Genomic DNA, 20621 nt, shown 5'->3' on the forward strand with positions numbered 1-20621 from the left:
GTAATTTTTACATTCTTAAATTTCTTTGTTTTTTAAATTTCTGTTATTGATTTCTAATTTAATTCCATTGTAGTCAGAGAATATACATTATATGACTTCAATACTTCAAAACTTATTGAGACTGTATTTTTATGGCCCAATATATATTCTATGTGATTTGAAGAGAATATGTACTCCGCAGTGATTGAGTGTAGTGTTTTACAGAGGTCTCTTAGGTTTAATTTGTTTATAGTGTTATTAAAGTTTTTCAAATTCTTGTCGATTGTCTACTTAATTGTTCGACTGATCATTAAAGATGGAGTATTGAAGTCTTTAACAATATTGTTGCCCTTTTTCTCAATTTCCATCACTTTTCACTTCATGTATTTTGGGGCTCAGTTGTTAGGTGCATATATGTTTATAATAATTATCTTTCTGATAGATGGACCTTATATAATTACCAAATATCCTTCTACATCTAGTAATTTTTTTCCCTTTAAAGTATATTTTGTCGGGATGCCTGGATGGCTCAATGGTTAAGCTCTGTTTTCATCTCAGGGCATGATCCTGGGATCCAGTCACACATCAAGCTCCCTGAAGGGAGCCTGCTTCTCTCTCTGCCTATGTCTCTGCCTCTCTCTCTCTCTCTCTCTCTCTGTCTCTCTCATGAATAAATAAATAAAATCTTTTTTAAAAAATAAAATATATTTTGTCTAATATTAGCATAGCCACTGCAGCTTTGTTGTGGTTGCTGTTTGCCTGGCATGTCATTTCCATCTCTTTACTTTCAACCTATTTTTTATCTTTAATGTAAACTGTGTCTCTTGTAGACAGCATATGGTTGGAGCTTACTTTTCTTATTCAGTCTGACAGTTTCTGCCTTGTGATCAGATTGTTTAATCTATTCACATTAAATGCTACTATTGATGCTGGGTTTATGTCTGGCATTTGGTTTTTGTTTTCTAAATGGCTTGTGTCTTTTTTCCCTATTCCTCTTTTATAGCTTTCTTTTGCATGAAGTGAAAGTTTCTAGTTTAAAATGTTAATTCCTTTCATGATTCTTCCTCCAACACTTTGGAGTTATTTTCTTAATGGTTGCTCTGTTTATCTTAATTTATCATGATTTATTTCAGAGCTGTACTAACTTAATTCCAGTAAAATATAGAAACATCACTTCTATGTAGCACTATTACGTCTCCTCCCATTTGTCTATTATAATTACTATACATATTACATCTATATATGTTACAAACCCAACAATACATTCTTATAATTACTACAATATATGTATATTTTTATATCTTCAAAAAAAGCAGAGAGAAAAAAGGAGAGCAAGTATAATTTGTAGTTTATTAACCTTTTATTTATCATTTTTGTTTTTCTGCATCTTCTTATGGATTCAAGTTACCATCTGGTGTTATTTCCTTACTTCAGTACAGCTGTTCTCCCCACTCATTTGTTATTGTAAAGTAGATTACATTTCTCTATGTTATAAGCTAACAATTATATACATAGTTGTATGCAATTGCTTTTTAAATTAGTTAAGAGTAAAAAAATGCAGTTGTACTGTCTTTTATAATTACACAATCACCTTTATTGGTAATCTTTGTTGTTGTTTTTTTTTAATTCAAATTACTCTTGAGTGTCACTTGTTTTCAGCGTGAAAAGCTTCCTCTAGTAGTTATTTTAAGGTGAGTTGGCTAGCAACAGATTCAGTTTTTGCTTATCTGAGAACCTTTTTTATTTTATCTTCATTTTTGTAGAACTATTTCTCCCTTCGATTGTGCCAAATTTTTCTTTTACTAGGTATATGAGTGTTTATAATTGTTGTGTCCTATTTATTCTTGAGCTTTTTTTAAGACAAAATATCTTTTTGTCTCATATATCTTTTTAATCTAAAGCCTATTTTGTCTGTTAGCCACCCCTTCTCTCTTTTGGTTACTGTTTGCATTGAATATCTTTTTCCCCACCCTTTCATGTTTAATCTATTTGTGTCTTTGGATCTAAAGTGAGTCTCTTAGAGATAGCATATAGTTAGATCTTTTTTTTTTTAATCCATTCTACCAATCTCTGTTTTTTGATTAGACAGTTATTCCATTCACATTTAAAGTAATTACTGATGAGGGATTTACTTCTGTCATTTAGCTACTTAATTTCAATATGTTTTATAGCTTTTTTGTTTACTTCTTGTATTACTTTTTTGTTTCATTGAGCTTTTTTAAATAGTGAAACATTTAAATTCCCTTCTCATTTCCTTTTGTGTATATTCTATAGCTATTTTCTTTGTGGTTACCATGAGGATTACATTTTACATCCTAAAGTTATAACACTATAATTTGAATTTATACTATCTTAACTTTAGTGACATACAAAAACTCTGCTTCTTTACTGTTTTATTTCTATCCCTTTCAGTTTTTTTTTTTAAGTACTTGCATTTTTTTCTAAGATTTTATTTATTCGTGAGAGACACACACAGAGGCAGAGAGAGAAGTAGGCTCCATGCAGGGAGCCTGATGTGGGACTCCATCTCGGGACTCCAGGATCACACCCTGAGCTGAAGGCAGTCACTTAACCACTGAGCCACCGAGGCATCCTCCCTTTCAGTTATCGATGTCACAAAATTACACTATGTCCAAAAACATAAGCTAATGATTTTTTTGTTAATATATTAGTACCTTAAATTATGTAGAAAACAAAATGTGGAATTTCAAACCAAAGTTACAATAATATCACCTTTTATACTAATAATTGTTCTTTTTAATGTTAATGCAATTATGTAGAAAACAAAAGGTGGAGTTACAAACCATTGTTACAATAACAATAGCTTTTATAATTGCCCAGGTGTTTATCTTTATTGAGATCTTTATTTTTCATATTGTTTCAAGTTGGTGTTTCCTTTCCTGCAGGACTCCCTTTAGCATTTCTTGCAGGCAGGATGAGTTATAATGAATTCCCTCAGCTTTTGTTTATCTGGGAGCGTCATAATTTCTCTCTCACTTTTGAAAGACAATTTTGCCAGATAAAAGATTCTTGGTTTACAGGTGTTTGGTTGTTTTGTCCCTTTGGCATTTTGAATAAGTCAGTGCACTGCCTACTGGCCACTAAACTTCACATGAGAAATCCATTGACAACTACCAAAGATGCCTTAAATGCAATGAGTTACTTCTCTTTTGCCATTTTTCAATATTCTCTTTGACAGTTTGATTATAATGTGTCTTATTATGAGTCTTTTTGAGTTTGTCCTATTTGGAGCTCATTGACTTTCTTGGATATTTATATTCATGCCTTTCATCAAACTTGGGAACTTTTCAACTCTAGTTTTCCTCAAATACTCTCTGACCCTTCTCTCTCTTTTCTCCTTCTGGGGATCCCAGAATGTATATGTTGGTCTACTAATTTATGTCCCACATGTCTCTTAGGTTCTGTTCACTTTTCTCCAATCTTTTTTTTCTCTTCTTCAGATTTAACAATTCCAATTGTCCCATCTTTGTGTTTGCTAATTCTTTTGCTTGCTCAATCCTGCCTTTTAACCCTTCTAGTGAATTTCTTATTTCTGTTATTGTACTTTTCAGTTCAGAATTTTTCTTTTCTTTCTTTTTCCTTTTCTTTCTTTTTCTTTCTTTCTTTCTTCTTTCTCTCTTTCTTTCTTTCTCTCTCTTTCTTCTTTTTCTTTCTTTCTTTCTTTCTTTCTTTCTTTCTTTCTTTCTTTCTTTTTCTTTCTTTTTTTCTTTCTTTCCTTCCTTCCTTCCTTCCTTCCTTCCCTTGTTTTTTTTTTTAGTAGGCTCCATATGGAATGCAACATGAAGCTTGAATTCACAACCTTGAGATCAAGACCTGAGCTGAGTTTAAGAGTCAGAGGCTTAACCAACTGTGCTTTTCAGGGGCCCCCAGAATTTCTTTTTAATTCCTTTTTAGGTTTTCTATTTCTGTTGATATTATCATTTTGTCCATACATCGTTTTCTTGACTTTCTCTATGTTTTCCTTAATTTTTTTTAAGATTTATTTATTTATTCATGAGAGAGAGAGAGAGAGAGAGAGAGAGAGGCAGAGACACAGACAGAGGGAGAAGCAGGCTCCATGCAGGGAACCTGACGTGGGACTCGATCCTAGGTCTCCAGGATCAGGCCCTGGACCGAAGGTTGCACTAAACAACTGAGCCACCCGGGCTGCCCTGTCCTTTAGTTTTTAAACATCTTTAGTTGTTTTAATATTTAAGTTGTCTAATATTAAAGATCTGCCAATTGTCTTTTCTCAGGAACAGTTGCTTTGGGTTTATTTTTTCCTTTGAATGGGCCAAACATTCCTTTTCTGATATGCCTTATGACTCTTGTGTTGAAAACTGGACATTTGAATCTAATCATGTGGTAACTGGAAATGTTTCTCTCCCCTCCTTAGGGTTTGTTGGGTTATGTTTTATTTTTATTTTTATTTTTTTATTGTTTTAGGCTATCTACTAAGAATCTTCCAAGGGTCAGCATAAGGTGCAAACTTAACATTTTCTCAGTTCTTCCCCAAGATTTTAATTTTTCCCTGGGTATGCATAATGATTTTATAATTTCCCTGTATGTATGGATGCTTTGAATGCCCTAGTCTTTAATGCCTAGCTCTCAAAAGAGGACCCCCCCAAAAAATGAATTAGGGAAGGAAAGGCACCAGTCCCTTAAATTCCCTGAAGTCAGGTAAGAGCAGAGGAGCTTGCAGAGTGAGGGGGATGCAACAATGGATGCTCACCTCTGTGTCTTCATCTTTTTTTTTTTTTTTTAAGATTTTATTTATTTATTCATGAGAGGCACAGAGAGAGAGGCAGACAGAGGCAGAGGGAGAAGCAGGCTCCATGCAGGGAGCCCAACATAGGACTCAATCCTGGGTCTCCAGGATCACACCCTGGGCTGAAGGCAGCACTAAACCACTGAGCCACCTGGGCTGCCCTGTGTCTTCACCTTTATGATCAAAATAGCAATCATGTTTTAGAACACAGATCTCTGATGTTTGGAGAACAGGATCCTCATTGCTCACCATAGTTCTCATCAGCTACACACAAGCTTCTCTCTTGTAACTCCTCCACTGCCTGCCATGGGGGTGGAGGTGGCAAATGAGCTAATAGCTGAAATTCACTGATATTAACCACAGTCTACCATTCAAGCCTTCTTCTGGAAGTTGCAAGCCCTCAATATATTCCAGAGTTCCAAATATTTATATCAGATAGATTACATCAGTGCCATTGTTACTTAGGTGGGGAGACAGATTCCTGGTGCTTCTTATTGCACCATTTTCCTGGAAACCTCCTTTACCTTCATTTTTGATAGTTTTGCTTACATATGATATTTTTGGTTAAAAAGTTTTTCTTTCATTGCTTTGAATGTCATGCCACTGCCTCCTGGTCTTCATTTTTTTATGGTAAGAAATCAGATGTTAATCTTATCAGGGTTCCCTTGCATATGTCATTTTTCTCTGATTTTGATCATTTTTACTATAATGCATCTGGATGTGGATTTCTTTGTGTTCATCTTAGTATTTTTTTGTTTCTTGAATTTGTAGATTAGTGTTTTTTATCAAATGTGTGGAATTTTCACCCATTATTTCTTCAAATATTTTTTTAAGTTTATTTTTTTAGTAATCTCTATACCATAGGTGTGGCCTGAACTCATAAGTCCAAGATCAAGAGCCAATCAGACACCCCTCTTCAAATATTTTTCTCTCCACCATTTCTATTCCACCCTCCCTTCTGCTGGTATTTCCTTTTTTTTTTTTTTTTTTTTTTAATTTTAATTTTAATTTTTTTATTTTATTTTATTTTTCTTTTTTTTTTTCCTTTTTTTTTTCTGCTGGTATTTCCATTGAAGAAACCCTACACCCCCGCCCCCGTGAGTGGGACCAGGCCTAACCCTGAGGCAGCCCATCCAGGCGCCTCCCATGAATTCAAGCGACAAAAACATTGTTTTTCCGAGATAAGAAAACTATCCCCCCACCCCTCGCCCTGACTGGAAAAGTCCCTGAACATGGTCGTGTTGACCTTCAAAGAAATCAATCATGTCATAACCCGAATGCTATGCTACTCCCGGGGTTTTTTTGCCTTTAAAAGATGCCTGTAATTGCTAATCGGGGCTCTGCCACCTCCGAGGCGGAGAGCCCGTTTGCGCAAACGTTCAATAAACCCTCTTGCTAATTGCATCTGCCTGTCTGGGGTCTGAGTCTCTGGGGCGTCCACCGGGACACGTTGGCACCCGTGAGCCAGGGTCCAACACCATTATACATATATTGATGTGTTTAGGGGTATTAGGTTTCTCTGAGGCTCTGAGGTATGAGGCTCTGCTCATTTTCCTCATTCTTTGTTCTGTTTTTCAGATTGTGTAATCGATCTTCAAGTTCATTGATATTTTTCTGCAAGTTCAAACAATTGTTAAGATTCTCCAGTGATTTTTTTAAAATATTTTATTTATTTATTCATGAGAGACACACACAGAGCGAGGCAGAGACACAGGCAGAGGGAGAAGCAGGCTCCATGCAGGGAGCCCCGTGTGGGACTCAATCTCGGGCCTCCAGGATCCATCCTGGGCTGAAGGTGGCGCTAAACCACTGAGCCACCCAGGCTGCCTTCCAGTGAATTTTTCATTTTGATTATTGCACTTTACACCTCCAGAACATCCTTTTTAAAAATTTGCACCTCCTTGATACTTTCTTTTGTAAGATTTTATTTATTCATGAGAGAAACACAGCGAGGCAGAGACACAGGTAGAAGGAGAAGCAGACCCTCCACAAGGAGTCTAATGCAGGACTTGATCCTGGACCCCAGGATCATGCCCTGAACTGAAGGCAGACACTCAACCAAGCCACCCAGGCATCCCCTTGATACTTGCTTTTTTATGAGATATTGTCATCATTCCTTCCTTATTTAAGCATAGTTCCTATTAGTTCTGGAACTAATATTTACATAGCTTATTTATAATGGCTGCTTTGAAGTCTTTGTTAATTCTGTTATCTGGCCTTTCTCACAGTTTGTTACCTGCCCTCCCCGCCCTTCCCTCGTATGAGTTACACTATCCTAGTTTGTTGCATATCTCATAACTTTTTGTTAAAAACTGGACAGATTAGACTATATATATTGTAAGATCTTTGCAGCCTTGAGCATGCACCTCATGACCTGGGGGATAGAGCTTTTAACAGACCTTTCTCTATTTTCCTGATCTCTTTGTTAAACTATCTGCCTTTGCTGGTGTCAAACTCAGATGTTAGTTCCATGTCAGTGGATTGGGTTTTTTTGTTGTTGTTTTGATGATGTCCTAGAGCTTAAATTGCTCTGTAGTCTGATCCGATTAGATTCAGGCCTTTTTGCAGAGGTAGTTTTTGAGTCCAGTCTTTGAGGCTTGCTATGACTACAGGAAGGCTCTTCTTTCCCCTTACCCTATATTCTTTAGTAAATTACCTAGCCTAAAAATAATTTAGCTTGTTAATTTGGTGGAGCTACCCCTTTTAATTTTTTACCACTTAATTTTTCATTGTCCTTGGGAGCTCCCTTAGTCCTGAATCTCCTCCATACTCTGTCAGATAAAATCAGTTCCTTTGGTAAGAGCTTCAGACCTCTCTGTTCTCATGACTTCCTCTCCCCTGGAGGGGATAAAAATTCTATGCTGCTACTCTTAGCTACGGTTGGTAGGGGCCATGATCTGCTTCTCCAGGGTTAATGTGCTTGCTTTATGATCAGAACTCAATGGAGATGGTAGCTTCTAGTCTTCTTGGCTTGCCTCCCCGGGGCATGGAAACGTCACCCCATGAGCACCTAGGAAAAGGGTGATCAGAGTCCTGGTACTCTTGGCCTGCTGCACCTGAGGTAACTCCTCCACCCTGAGTGGAAGCTGGGTGGAGGGAGTCCTGACATTTTGGCTGCACTTGCCTACAGATTAGCCTTTGAAACACAAATCTAAGGGGCTATGGGAAATACTGGCTGCCTCTTCTTCCTTGGGAGATACCACAAGACTTGAGTGGGTACTTGAGGAGTGAACATTGTCTTCTTGGCCATATCCACTCAGAATGGAATTTCTGTCGCGCTCGGCTTTGTGTGTGTGTGTGTGGGGGGGGCGGTGACGGGCAGTGGTGATGGTAGTGGTTTAGGGCAAGAATAAGTTGTGGCATAAATACCACAGGCTCTTAAAATTCTTTTAGAGGTTTAAATTTTCTTGAATGTTTCATTTGCTGTATGACCTTAAGATAATATGCAGAGATCTTAAATGGTTCTTAAAAAAAATTTTTTTTCTAACCAATCATGGTAATTAGGGTGAACATGCAGCCATTCCAGAAGCCATTTGTCTATTGTTAATATCATATAGTTTGTCTCACCAAAAATAGTTTAAAAGAAAGGACATTTATTCATATCCCTTAGGATATTTTAAAAATGAAAATTTGATCATCTCAAAACCCCAAATACTATGAATTTAGAAAAGAATATAAATTCTTAATAGATTTGAGTTTAAAAAATATTTTATCATTCAGAAAAAATTCTCAATAGAATAAAACAACATCCAAGGTAAAAAAGATATCAAGACATGAAATTTTAAGAGCAAACTTTTCCATTATTTTAAGTACAATAATTATAACTGCTTTTTTGCTTGTTTGTAAAACACTGCTTACCTTTCGATATTTTTTTTCACATCAAGGATTGTATTTTAGTACACAATATATAAAATCATAATGCTCAGAAACACCAGTTACCATCATAAGAGCAATGCTGTTTACTCACTGGTCATCTGATTCACATGGTTGCCAATATCAGGAAGAGTAATAATCAAGCAGATTTGTAAATCAGCTCTTTTTTCCTTTAAATGCTATTTATGGATGGCTGTCTTTAAAAAATTCTGGAACATTAAACAGCAGTTTTCATTTTACAGATCATATGCACTTTTATTATTTTATGTTGCTTACTACTGACTTTATAAAAGCCATAAGTGTTGGATATGTATGTATATTTTTTAATAACTAAAGATGATCAGAGAATATTAATTGAACCAAAAAAATCCATATCAAGTGAAACTTTCATTTGCCTTCATTACTTTCACACTTCTAAGAAAGGGATTACACAAATTATAGTTAGAAAAGAAAGATCTCATGTGCTTGGACTTCCAAGTAAAAAGTTTTGCTAATAATTTTACACTGTTTACTGCAATAACAGAATTATTTTTAGTTCACATAACAGGTATACAATTACTAAACATTTAAATTATTTTACAAAATTTTAAAACGTCTTTAACTCAGAATTTGATGGTTCAAACTATGAAGCAGTCCAAAGTGAAGATTATATTTCCACTATAACCAAGTATTAAAAAGAATGGCAACTAATTCTATCCTAAACCAGAAACCCATTTTAAAGAATCTCAGAAGAATAACTGCTTAAATGTAAACGGTAAACGACTTGTCATGGATATTTTACAAACATATTTCTGCAGGGTTTGGAAGTTATGCTAGTGTTCAATCATTTGTAAGTCCCTTCTAGTTCTAAAATTCTATGATTTTATACGCTTTCCTAACAGTTCTATTAAGAAAGTTACTTATCATTATTGCCAGATTACATCATCACACATAGATGGAAATTTTAGTATGTTACTGTATGTGCTTAAAATAAATGTAATTTTTCAGAATATGCTGCAGTTCACATAAATCTCCCCATCACATTTGTTCCAGATTGAATTTCAACATGCTTGAACAGAACCTATTTCCTTTACGTGGCAATGAAATAAACAATACAGTAGACAAAATAAATTTTTAAAACATTCACCAAATGTTACAGCTCATATTCAGAAATAACCACCTGTACCTCAAACTCCCCATGTTAAACTATGACAATTTATTTAAATGCAAACAGCTGGTATACATGCTGCTTGCTCAGTTCTTTCCAAATAGGGATTTATGTTTGTTAGGAAAAGAAACTCCAGGTTAAATCATAATGTTAAGATGCTAAGTAATTGGGATTGCCACTTTCACAATTCAATGTTGGATTCTTAGTTTTGGGGACACATACACACACTACTTCATGGGTTTCCAAAACAGTGATGAGATCCATGAATAACTAGAAAACATCCTCTGATTCATTAGAGTTAGTTCTATATGCATTAGATCACCTAACTTCAAGTAATCTTCTCATTATAATTTTCTATTTTTGAAATACTGGTTCATAAAAAATCAAGGTATCATCCACTGGCAGCATAGCAGTAAATTACACTGAAAACCACATGTACAAAAGACACTTTTGAATGTCATTGTTTCATATTTTTAATACTGCCTTAGAAGACCTGTTCTTCAACTACCTCAGTGTATTCTGAAATGTAAAATAATAGGAATAATTATTCTAAATCTAAGTAGATAATTCCTAAGGCAGTATTTGTTTACTCAGAACATATTTTCATTTCAAATATATAACTAAAACTTCTCACGTCAGAACACAACTCATAGTTTGAACAGAAACTTCAGTGTTTAAATCTCAACATTCAATAACAAACACTACATATTAGGTTGCTTTGGAATACAAATCACTCGGTTAAATAAATGGGATATAATTTCTAACTTGTGTTAAAAGTGAAGAAATCCTTTTTTATGTGAAGATGTGACCAAAATCAATTGGTCATATTACAGTAGAAATCAAACTCTACTGACACAACACATTTGTTAGAGATTTGTATACAGATATAACAACAGTTGGGAACTAGGTGCTCCTTAAGCTTGGGGGTAATGAAAGAAAAAGGCATACTATGGATCAGGCCCCCATTTTTATTACTTGTTTAATAACAATGCCTACTTTATTGAAGAATGTCTCTTCCACTGGAAATACACTTCTGGTTTAATAATGTTAGTGGGGAAAAAAGGCAGACCCACTTTTAAAGAATGATTCATCCTTATTTACCTACATTGACTAGGTATAGAATGACTCTTCATTTTCTGTTCTGAAGATAACCAATTTATTTTTTGAAGTATTGACTTGTCAACTTATTTTTGATAAGTGATTAAGAAAGATAAATCTTCTGACTTTACAAATAAGAATATGTGAATAAGAATATATATATTTTCTGAGAAGTTACATCTCGTGATCTGACCTATACTTCTGACTTACAATGTAACTAAATTCTTTTAATAACCTGCATTAATTTTAAATTTTAAACTTAAATTGTCCTTGTTATACTGTTCACATTCACTTTATTTCTCATTTTTACATTTCTATAAATACCCAAAAAACAAAACTCAATTTGAAACCAACTTATATTGGAGTTCTGAGGTTAGTCTTTAACTTTTAAGATATTTTGTTAAAATGTAAAAACCCTGAAATTAGAAACAAAAATTTTACAATTTTACAGTATATATCTAATTTATTTAAAAAAATATTCTGAATTGTTTTTATACAAGTAATCAAGTGTTATTTTTTCAAATGAAACTCCTTTATAGGCTAGAAGAGGATGTGTGGTGTTGCCCCATTAAAAGCCAATACAAATATCTTTTTTTTTTTATGCTGGCACTTCAACTATTTCAAAATAGTCATTCGGCAAAATCACATAACCTCTCTCTGATATGTCGTCCTTCTCTTTCTGGAAGTGAACAACCTCCTTTAATTTTTCAAGCTGTCGTTCTTGTCTTCTGCATCTCTGCTGTGCAGTCTTGAGCTTCTTTCGGAGTTTTTCAACTTGTTGTTCTAGCTGATGAATCCTTTTTCTCTGGTGCATTGTATCCTCCACAGTATAGTTGTGGTCACAGAAAACTGAGAGATTATCAGGGGTCTGAAGAGGAGGCATTAGTAATCCAATAGCAGCATCAACCTGGGAAATGGGAGGTGTTAAAGGAGGTGGGGGAAGCTGTTCTTGTGGCTCCAGAAGATCTTCCTTCTACAACAATAATGCAAAGTAGGTTCAAGTTTAGTAACTACAAATAACAATTTAAAAGAACCCCTGTGGAATTTAAGAATGACATTTTTATAAGTTGGACAACCTCGAAGAAATGGTTAAATTTTCAGAAACACACACTCTTCCAAAACAGGAAGAAATAGAAAGTATAAATAAACCAATCACTAGTAATGAAATTGAAAAGGTAATCAAAAAAGTCCAGGACCAGATGGTGATTCTATCAAACACTTAAAGAGTTAATACCTATTCTCCTCAAAATATTCTAAAAGACAGAGGAGAAAGGAAAGCTTCCAAATACATTCTGTTAGGTGAACATTACCCTAATACCAAAAACAAAGACACTATAAGAAAACTACAGGCCAAAATCCCTGATGAACAAAGATGCAAAAATCCTCAACAAAAATACAAGCATATTTGACAATACATTAAACACTAAACAATACACTAAAAGGATCATTCACCACTATCAGGTGGGATTTATTCCAGGGATGCAAGGATGGTTCAATATTCATAAATCAATATGAAACACTACATTAACAAAGGGTAAAAATCACATGATCATCTCAATAAATGCAGAAAAAGCATTTGACAAACTTCAACATCCTTTCATGACAAAGTCTCAAAAAAGCTGGCTTAGAGGGAAAATACCTCAAAATAATAAAGGCCATATATGAAAAACCCACTGGTAACATTACACTCAGTAGTGAAAACTGAGAGTTTTCCCTCTAAGATCAGAAGCAAGACAAGATGTCCGCTCTTGCTATTTTCATTCAACATAGTACTGTAAGTCCGAGCCATAGCAGTCAGACAAGAAAAAGAAATAAAAGGCATCCAAATTGGTAAGGAAGAAGTAAAACTATCACTATTTGCAGATGACATGATACTATACAAAGAAAATGCTAAAGACTGCAACAAAAAACTATTAGAGGCAATAAGTAAAGTTGCAGGATACAAAATTAATATATGGAAATCAGTTGTGTTTCTATACACTAATAATGAAGTAGCAGGAAGAGAAATTAAGAAAATAATTCCATTTATAATTACACCAAAAAGAATGAAAAACCTAGGAATAAATTTAACTGAGGTGAAAGACCTATGCTCTAAAAACTACAGAACACTGATGAAACAAATTGAAGATGACACAAATAAATGGAAAGATATATCATTTTTATGGACTGGAAGAATTAACATTGTTAAAATGTCCATACTACCCAAAGCAATTTATAGGCTCAATGCAATCCCTATGAAAATACCAACAACATTTTTCACAGAACTAGAATAATGTTAAAATTTTGTACAGAACCCACAAAAGACTCCAAACAGCCAAAGCACACTTGAGAAACAACAAAGTGGGAGGTATCATAATCCCAATTTTCAAGATATACTACAAAGCTGTAGTAATCAAAAGTGGCACAAAAACAAGACACATAGGTCCATGGAATAGAACGGAAAGCCCAGAAATAAACCCATGCTTATATGGTTAATTAATTAATCTACAACAGAAGAAATAAGAAAATCTATTAGGTAAAAGACAGACTCTTCAATAAATGGTGCTGGAGGAACTGTACAGTTACATGAAAACAAAAAAAAGAAACTGGACTTTTTTACACCATACACAAAACTAAACTTAAAATGGATTAAAAACTTAAATGGGAGGGACGCCAGGGTAGCTCAGCAGTTGAGCATCTGCCTTTGGCTCAGGGCGAGATCCTGGGATCAAGTCCTACATCAGGCTCCTCGCATGGAGCCTGCCTCTCTCTCTCTCCCTCTCTCTCTCTCTCTCTCTCTCTCTCTCGCTATGTGTCTCATGAATAAATGAAATCTTAAAACAAAAAAACAAAAAAACAAAAAAACAAAAACTTAACTGGGAGACCTGAGACCATAAATATCCTAAAAGAAAACATAGTAATTTCTCTGACATCAGCCTTAGAGACATTCTTCTAGATGTGTCTTCTCAAGCAAGGAAAACAAAAGCAAAATAAACAATTGGGACTATACCAAAACAAAAAGCTTTTGCACCGTGCAGGAAACCATCAACAAAATTATAATGCAACCTAGTGCTGGGGTGCCTGGGTGGCTTAGTCAGATAAGTGTCCCACTTTTGATTGGCTCAGGTCATGATCTCAAGGCTATGAGAGAGGGGCCACGTGGGGGGCTCTGTGCTCAGCAGGGGGTGTGCTTGAGATACCCTCTCCTCCTCTGACCTTCCCCCCAGTGCTCCCTCAAAATAGATAAATCTTTTAAAAAATAAAATAAAAATAACGTGCAATCTATTGAATGCAAAAAGATATCTGCAAACACTATATCTGTTAAGGAGTTAATAACCAAAATATATACAGAACTTAGATAACACAACACCAAAGAAATATAAAATCCAATTAAAAAATGGGCAGAGGACATGAACAGATATTTTTTCCAAAGACATACTCATGGCCAACAGACACATGAAAAGATACTCAATATTACCAAATCAGGGAAATGAAAATCAAAACCACAATGAGTTATCACTTTAGATCTGAGTGACTAGTATCAAAAAGACAAGAAATTACAAGTGTTGGCAAGGATATGTGCTGTTGGTGAGAGTGCAAATTGGTGCAGTGACTGTGGAAACAAATATGGAGATTTCTCAAAAACTTAAAAATAGAATTACCATATGATTCATAATTCTATTATTACTGGGTATTTACCTAAAGAAAATGAAAACACTAATTTGAAATATGTACCCCTATGTTTACTGCAGCATTATTTACAATAGCCCAGATATGAAAGCAAACCAAGTGTCCATTAATAGATGAATGGATAGAGATGTTCTGTGTGTGCATGTTGGGGGGGGGGGAGGATATACACATATATCTATACATGCACATACATATATACACACACATTAGAATATTACTCAGTTATAAAAAAGAATATTACTTAGTTATAAAAAAGAATGAGATCTTGCCATTTTTCAACAACATGCATGGACCTAGAGAGAATTATGCTAAGTGAAAAAAGTCAGAGCAAGACAAATACCATGTGATTCCACTTATATGTGAACTCTAAAACATAAAACAAATGAAAAAACAAACAAGTAGAAACAGACCCATAAATACAGAGCACAAAGTGATAGTTGCCTGAGGGGAGGGGATGTGGGGATGGGAAAAATGAGTGGAACGTATAGGCTTCCAGTTATGTGTTCAAGTCACAAGGATGACAGATATAGCATAGGGAAGATGGTCAGTGGTATTCTAATAGCTTTGTGTGGTGACAGATGGCAGCTACAGTGTGGTGAGCACAGCATAATATGTAGATTTGTCTAATTAGTATGTTGTACATCTAAACTAATGTAACATCATCATGTGTCAATTACACTTTGATTTAAAAAAAAAGACTTTTTTTGTTAATCTTTGAGATAGAAACATTTTAAAACAAAAAAAAATTAAGTTTTAATTATACTTTTTCACCTGAAGTAGAAACGGGATGCAAAAAAGAGAGAATGATAAGATTTTATTAAATACAAAACACTTAAACTGAGGGGGAAATACTTTGGAACTGAAAAAGAAAACCCAAAACTTATCAACATACATGTAAGTAGTACAGAGTGACCTTAAAGTAACTTACAAAGCTAGACTGACTTTCTTAGTATGCGTATATTTAACTTTATTTTATTTTTTTTTAATTTTTTTTTTTTAAATTTATTTATGATAGTCATACAGAGAGAGAGAGAGAGAGGCAGAGACACAGGCAGAGGGAGAAGCAGGCTCCATGCACCGGGAGCCCGACGTGGGATTCGATCCCGGGTCTCCAGGATCGCGCCCTGGGCCAAAGGCAGGCGCCAAACTGCTGCGCCACCCAGGGATCCCCTATATTTAACTTTAATAAACTACACTTTGTAGTTTTAAAAAGTACATCATTGGGGATCCCTGGGTGGCGCAGTAGTTTGGCACCTGACTTTGGCCCAGGGCGCGATCCTGGAGACCCGGGATCGAATCCCACGTCGGGCTCCCGGTGCATGGAGCCTGCTTCTCCCTCTGCCTGTGTCTCTGCCTCTCTCTCTCTCTCTCTCTCTCTCTCTTTCTGTGACTATCATAAATTAAAAAAAAAAAAATTAAAAAAAAAATAAAAAAAAAATAAATAAATAAAAATAAAAAGTACATCATTGTTAACAGTGAGTTATCTACCAATGATGGCTTCTAGGTAACACTTATTTTCTTTACATTACTTTCAATTTGCCACAATAAAAACATGAATTTTATAAATAGAAAATCCATTATATTAAAACACACATTACCTTGTCATGTGGCTCAGTACAGAGAAATATTGTGGGTACAGCATTCTCTTTCAGCAACTTGTTGTTGCACTCCCTCTTAAAGCAGTCCGGAGTAAAGTGTTCCGAACAGATACTGCTATATTTGGTGGGTTTAAAGTTTTTCCTTCGGACAGCTGCCTCCCATTTTTTGCAAAGACTGGGTCGAGTAAGAGGGAACCTAAGAAGAAGAGATAATTCAGTTCTCTGACCTTATTTTAAAAGAAAAAAAAAAACAACACATCTAAACTTTCATGTTTAGGAAAGAACCATTTTATATTGTTGTTTACAAGCTAACGGACATTTGATGAAAACACTAGCTCTGCAATTTTTTTTTTTGACGGTTTTTAGTTGTGCCTTTATTCACCTGAGTTAAGATGTTTTAAAGATCCTATAAATAAAATGACCAACTACTAGGGTGTGATATAAGTCAATCCTCTCAGCATGGAATTTTTTTTTTAAGCCGTATTTGTGGGTGTTCTATGTGATGCATCACTGAATTCTACTTCTGAAACCAATATTTCACTGTATGTTAACTAACTAGAATTTAAATTAAAATTTTTTTAAAAATAAAAAGCAGTATTTGTTATAGGAATCTTTTGATCACAGGGTGGTTACGAGAATGTCAGAAACAATGATGCAAACAATATAAACAAGACAGGCTGATTAAAAATTTACAAAATGTAAAAACATACATATTGAAGGTCAGCCATGCAGACAGATGCATGCAATGGGAAGAGGAGATGATGGGAAGCTGGAAGTGGAAGTCAAGGGACATGTGCAGTACTATCACTGGTCTCCCTCCATTACTTTCAAATAAATGAAGAACTTATTTTCACTAACTTTCACTAAGTGATACAGGTATTGCACACACATCTAAATATACAAGGGTAGGGCAGCCCGGGTGGCTCAGTGGTTTAGCGCCGCCTTCTGCCCAGGGCCTGATCCTGGACACTTGGGAACGAGTCCCACGTCAGGCTTCCTGCATGGAGCCTCTTCTCCATCTGCCTGTGTCTCTGCCTCTCTCTCTCCTCTCTGTGTATTCTCAGAAATAAATAAAAATCTTTTTAAAAAAATAAATATACAAGGGTAATCATATAGCTTCTCTGTCTCATTTATTAATGTTTAACTTTTTATGTCAAAGAAACTAAGAGTTTGAAGTAAAATATATACTATAGGGTAAATCTGTACTGATTTTTTTTAATCAATGAAAATAAAATTATATGTTTATATCTACATACTGCAGAAAAAGAAGGTTCTAGTTCTCTTAGGATCAATCTGACAAATATGAATTAATCTAATTATAGTCAAATCATAATGATAAATTTAAATTTTCATGTATTCATTTATTTATATATGTTTGGAATTGAAAGGGGGTGGTTAAGTTTCATGACTTGGATGTCCAAGTCTCTCCTCAGGTTTGGGAAGTTCTTATTTGTTTTTTAATTTTTAAGTTTTTATTTACTGGGGCGCCTGGGTGGCTCAGTGGTTGAGCCTCTATCTGCCTTCAGCTCAGGTTGTGATCGCGGGGTCCTTGGGATCTAGTCCTGCATTGGGCTCCCTGCAGGGAGACTCCTTACCCCTCTGCCTATAGGTCTCTGCCTCTCATGAATAGATAAATTAAAATTTTTAAAATTTATTTTTATTTTTTAAATTATTTTTATTATTTTTATTTTTTAAAAAGATGTTAATTTATTTATTCACGAGACACACACAGAGACAGAGGCAGAGACACAGGCAGAGGGAGAAGCAGGCTCCATGTGGGGAGCCCAACGCGGGACTTGATCCCAGGTCTCCAAATCACGCCCCAGACTGAAGGTGGCACTAAACCACTGAGCCACCGGGGCTGCCCAATTTTTTTAATTTAAAAAATAAAAGTTTTAATTTATTTTCGTCTTCTGATTTGTTTTTAATTCCAGCATAAGAATATTGTTGATCTTATTTTACCTCGAAATCAACTGGAATATGTCCATCTGGCCCAGAAAAGTGGGCTTAGAAAGGGTTTATATTTATTGTGATTTTACTTTTCCAAGTCAAGTATCTAGTGAAACGGGGAAACTGGAAAGCCAAAGGATGCTTCAACTCCATGTTCTAGCTTCTCTTCTACATAAGGTATGCCAGAGCTGGACTCCGCTATCATGAAGAACTAACCAATCTTTGGGACAGTTCTTTTCTTTGCCCAGAACAGCTGCTGCCACTGGGCCACCATGTAGAAAGTGGTAGAAGATCTCTGCTGGAAATGGCCTCCAGAAATACAACAGATGGTAGCCATCACCAGTAAAATTCAGTCCCTTGGGCCTCCTGTCTTACACACTACAATGATCAGGCTGTTCATGATGGAGTTCTGTGAGGATAATTCCCATCTATTTCCAAAAAATTGTTCTTTATAGGTAAGAATGAGAGGATCAGCTCTTCCTTTGACCCCATCATTTGACAGCCAGCAGAAACTATTTCTGATGTGTGAACGCCATCCTTAGTTTCTAGTACCAATGAAGGGTTTTCCACATTTTTAAATTCTCTGATTAGAAACGGAGTTGTGCAGAGCTGGCTATAATGTAACAGTGTCACCGTCTTCTGATCTATTCCTACACTTTCAAAGAACTAGAAGTCAATTCATCAGCTTTCAGAAATTCCAACAAATAAAAGAAGTAATCTCAGGATATACTGAAGTAGATCCTGGAGTGTTAGGTGCTCTCAGTCGTCCTGCAGGGGGAGGGCAGGATGGGGATGGTGGTGGTGGTCCATCAATCAACACTCAGATCTGCGTGGTAAGGCACTCATTTCCCTGGGTCCCTCTTATACTAAGCATAAAATGCACCCACATCCCCTGTTACACACGACCCCACCAAAAAAAAAGGACGGAATACTTAAATTTTGCTTTTGTAATTATTTACTTACGAATAATGCCTATAATTTGCCATCGGTTTGGTAATAATAATTTAAATAATAATCATATTTATAATAATTTAAAGTCTGTAAACACTTTATTTGGCGGAATGAAAATGCCATCGAGTCCCACTTTGCAGACATCCGATGATCACGAGGTCGTTTCTCCCACAGGCCTCTCTAGCCGCCAAAGCCATCACGGCCCCGGGACCTGTGGGGCAGATTCCCAGCTCAGGGCTTCCTCGGGGGCGTGCCAGCTGTGCGGACCTGGGACCCCATCACTGTGCGCAACCGAGGTCCTGGCCGTCCCAGAGGCTCCCTCCGACCCCCAGAGGTCCCCCGGGGTGGGCCCCTAGGCACTGAGTGCACACGTCCTCCCCAAAGCCTGAGCTGCTGTGAAGCTGGCCTCCCAGGCACGCCAAGGCTGGGGAAAGAGCGGCTCCGCCACGTTCACAGCCTTTGTCTCGGCTCCGTACTGACTCAGGAGGCGCTACTACGCCCTCGCTGCCTCTTACCCCAGAGCAGAGGCTCCGCGGGGCCCACGGACGCCGCTCCCGGGGCGCCGACACGCCCACGGCAGGCGGCGGAAGAACCCCGAGCGTGGATTCCGACTCTCGAGCGCAAGAAACGGCCATGGCAGCCACGCGCAGCCGGAGGCGGCAGCACGAGAGCTCCGACCCAGGCGGGTACACCCGCCGCCCGGCGGACGGGGGACGGGGGACTAGGGACCGCTAGGAGGACCGGCCGGCCCCGGCCCCTCGTCGAGGCTCGCGCGTACACGCGCCGGCCCGGCCCCGCCCCGCCTCGCCCCGCCCCGCCCCGCCCCGCCCCGCCCCGCCCCGCCCCACTTATCAGGGGGCTCGCGCGCACACGCGCTGGCCCCGCCCCTGTCCCACCCCGCCCCTCATCCGGGCTCGCGCGCACGCGAGCTGGCCCCGCCCCCGAGCCTAACCGGCCGCTCGCCCCCAGCCCGAGCTGGGCCAGCCCCGCGAGACGCGCGGGGTACTTACTTGTGGAAAGAGACGGGCTTATCCTTATCGTACCGGTTCTTGCAGCCGTAGGCGGAACAGGACTGCACCATCCTTCCGGCCTCCACTCACTTCACTTCTGCCGCTCCCGCAAGCAGGAGAAGCGGCTATCGATGTCGCTGCGCTGCGCTTTGACACCCTCGCTCCTTCTGTAGCTTTGGTCAACAGTTTCTGTGATGATAAGCTCCCCCGCCTTGACTACTGTGCCCGTTTTGTTGTTTGCATTAGCAGAAGGACCACAGCCATCGCCCGTCTCCCATCTCCAAGATGGCGGAGGCAGCTTCAACCTCACCTCTCGCGAGGAGTTTGTCCCACTGTCTGATGAGCCCCCGAGGTCAGAGGTAACGTTCCTTGGGAAGCAGGCCATTGGCTAGGGCCAGGCGCTGCGGTAGTGGGTGGGGCCTCCGAGCTTCCGGAAGGGAGAGAGGAAGTGTTTTGGGAGTAGCGGAGAGGCGAGGGGAGGGGACGGAACCGTGAGCGCAGGGCTAGACTCCGCCACCTGCTTGGCCCCGTGTGTTAGTTTATCTGGGACGATGTGGGGTGGAGAGCAGCGGGGTCTT

The 20621-nt window shown here is 37.7% G+C and overlaps 1 protein-coding gene across 1 annotated transcript; it reads right to left on the minus strand.

Moving 5' to 3' along the window:
- Positions 1–6705: 6705 nt before the first annotated feature.
- On the minus strand, positions 6706–20366 carry THAP1 (THAP domain containing 1). The gene is made up of 3 exons (XM_041753416.1): positions 20044–20366; positions 16133–16328; positions 6706–11838 (listed from the first exon to the last, which is right to left on the minus strand). The coding sequence occupies exons 1-3, from the start codon at positions 20112–20114 to the stop codon at positions 11464–11466; spliced, it is 642 nt and encodes a 213-aa protein (XP_041609350.1). The 5' UTR covers positions 20115–20366; the 3' UTR covers positions 6706–11463.
- Between the last annotated feature and the right edge of the window lie 255 nt (positions 20367–20621).

The sequence above is a fragment of the Vulpes lagopus genome, chromosome 4 (genome assembly GCF_018345385.1).
Source record: "Vulpes lagopus strain Blue_001 chromosome 4, ASM1834538v1, whole genome shotgun sequence".
NCBI classification, from domain to species: domain Eukaryota; kingdom Metazoa; phylum Chordata; class Mammalia; order Carnivora; family Canidae; genus Vulpes; species Vulpes lagopus.

What these genes read in the sequence shown, in the direction of transcription:
- THAP1 (XM_041753416.1), bottom strand. Translation starts at nt 20,114, where the DNA reads ATGGTGCAGTCCTGTTCCGCCTACGGCTGCAAGAACCGGTACGATAAG. An exon ending in AAGCCCGTCTCTTTCCACAA is followed by an intron (nt 16,329 to 20,043) that starts GTAAGTACCCCG and finishes TCTTCTTCTTAG; the next exon opens with GTTCCCTCTTACTCGACCCA. An exon ending in GTACTGAGCCACATGACAAG is followed by an intron (nt 11,839 to 16,132) that starts GTAATGTGTGTT and finishes TTATTGTTGTAG; the next exon opens with AAGGAAGATCTTCTGGAGCC.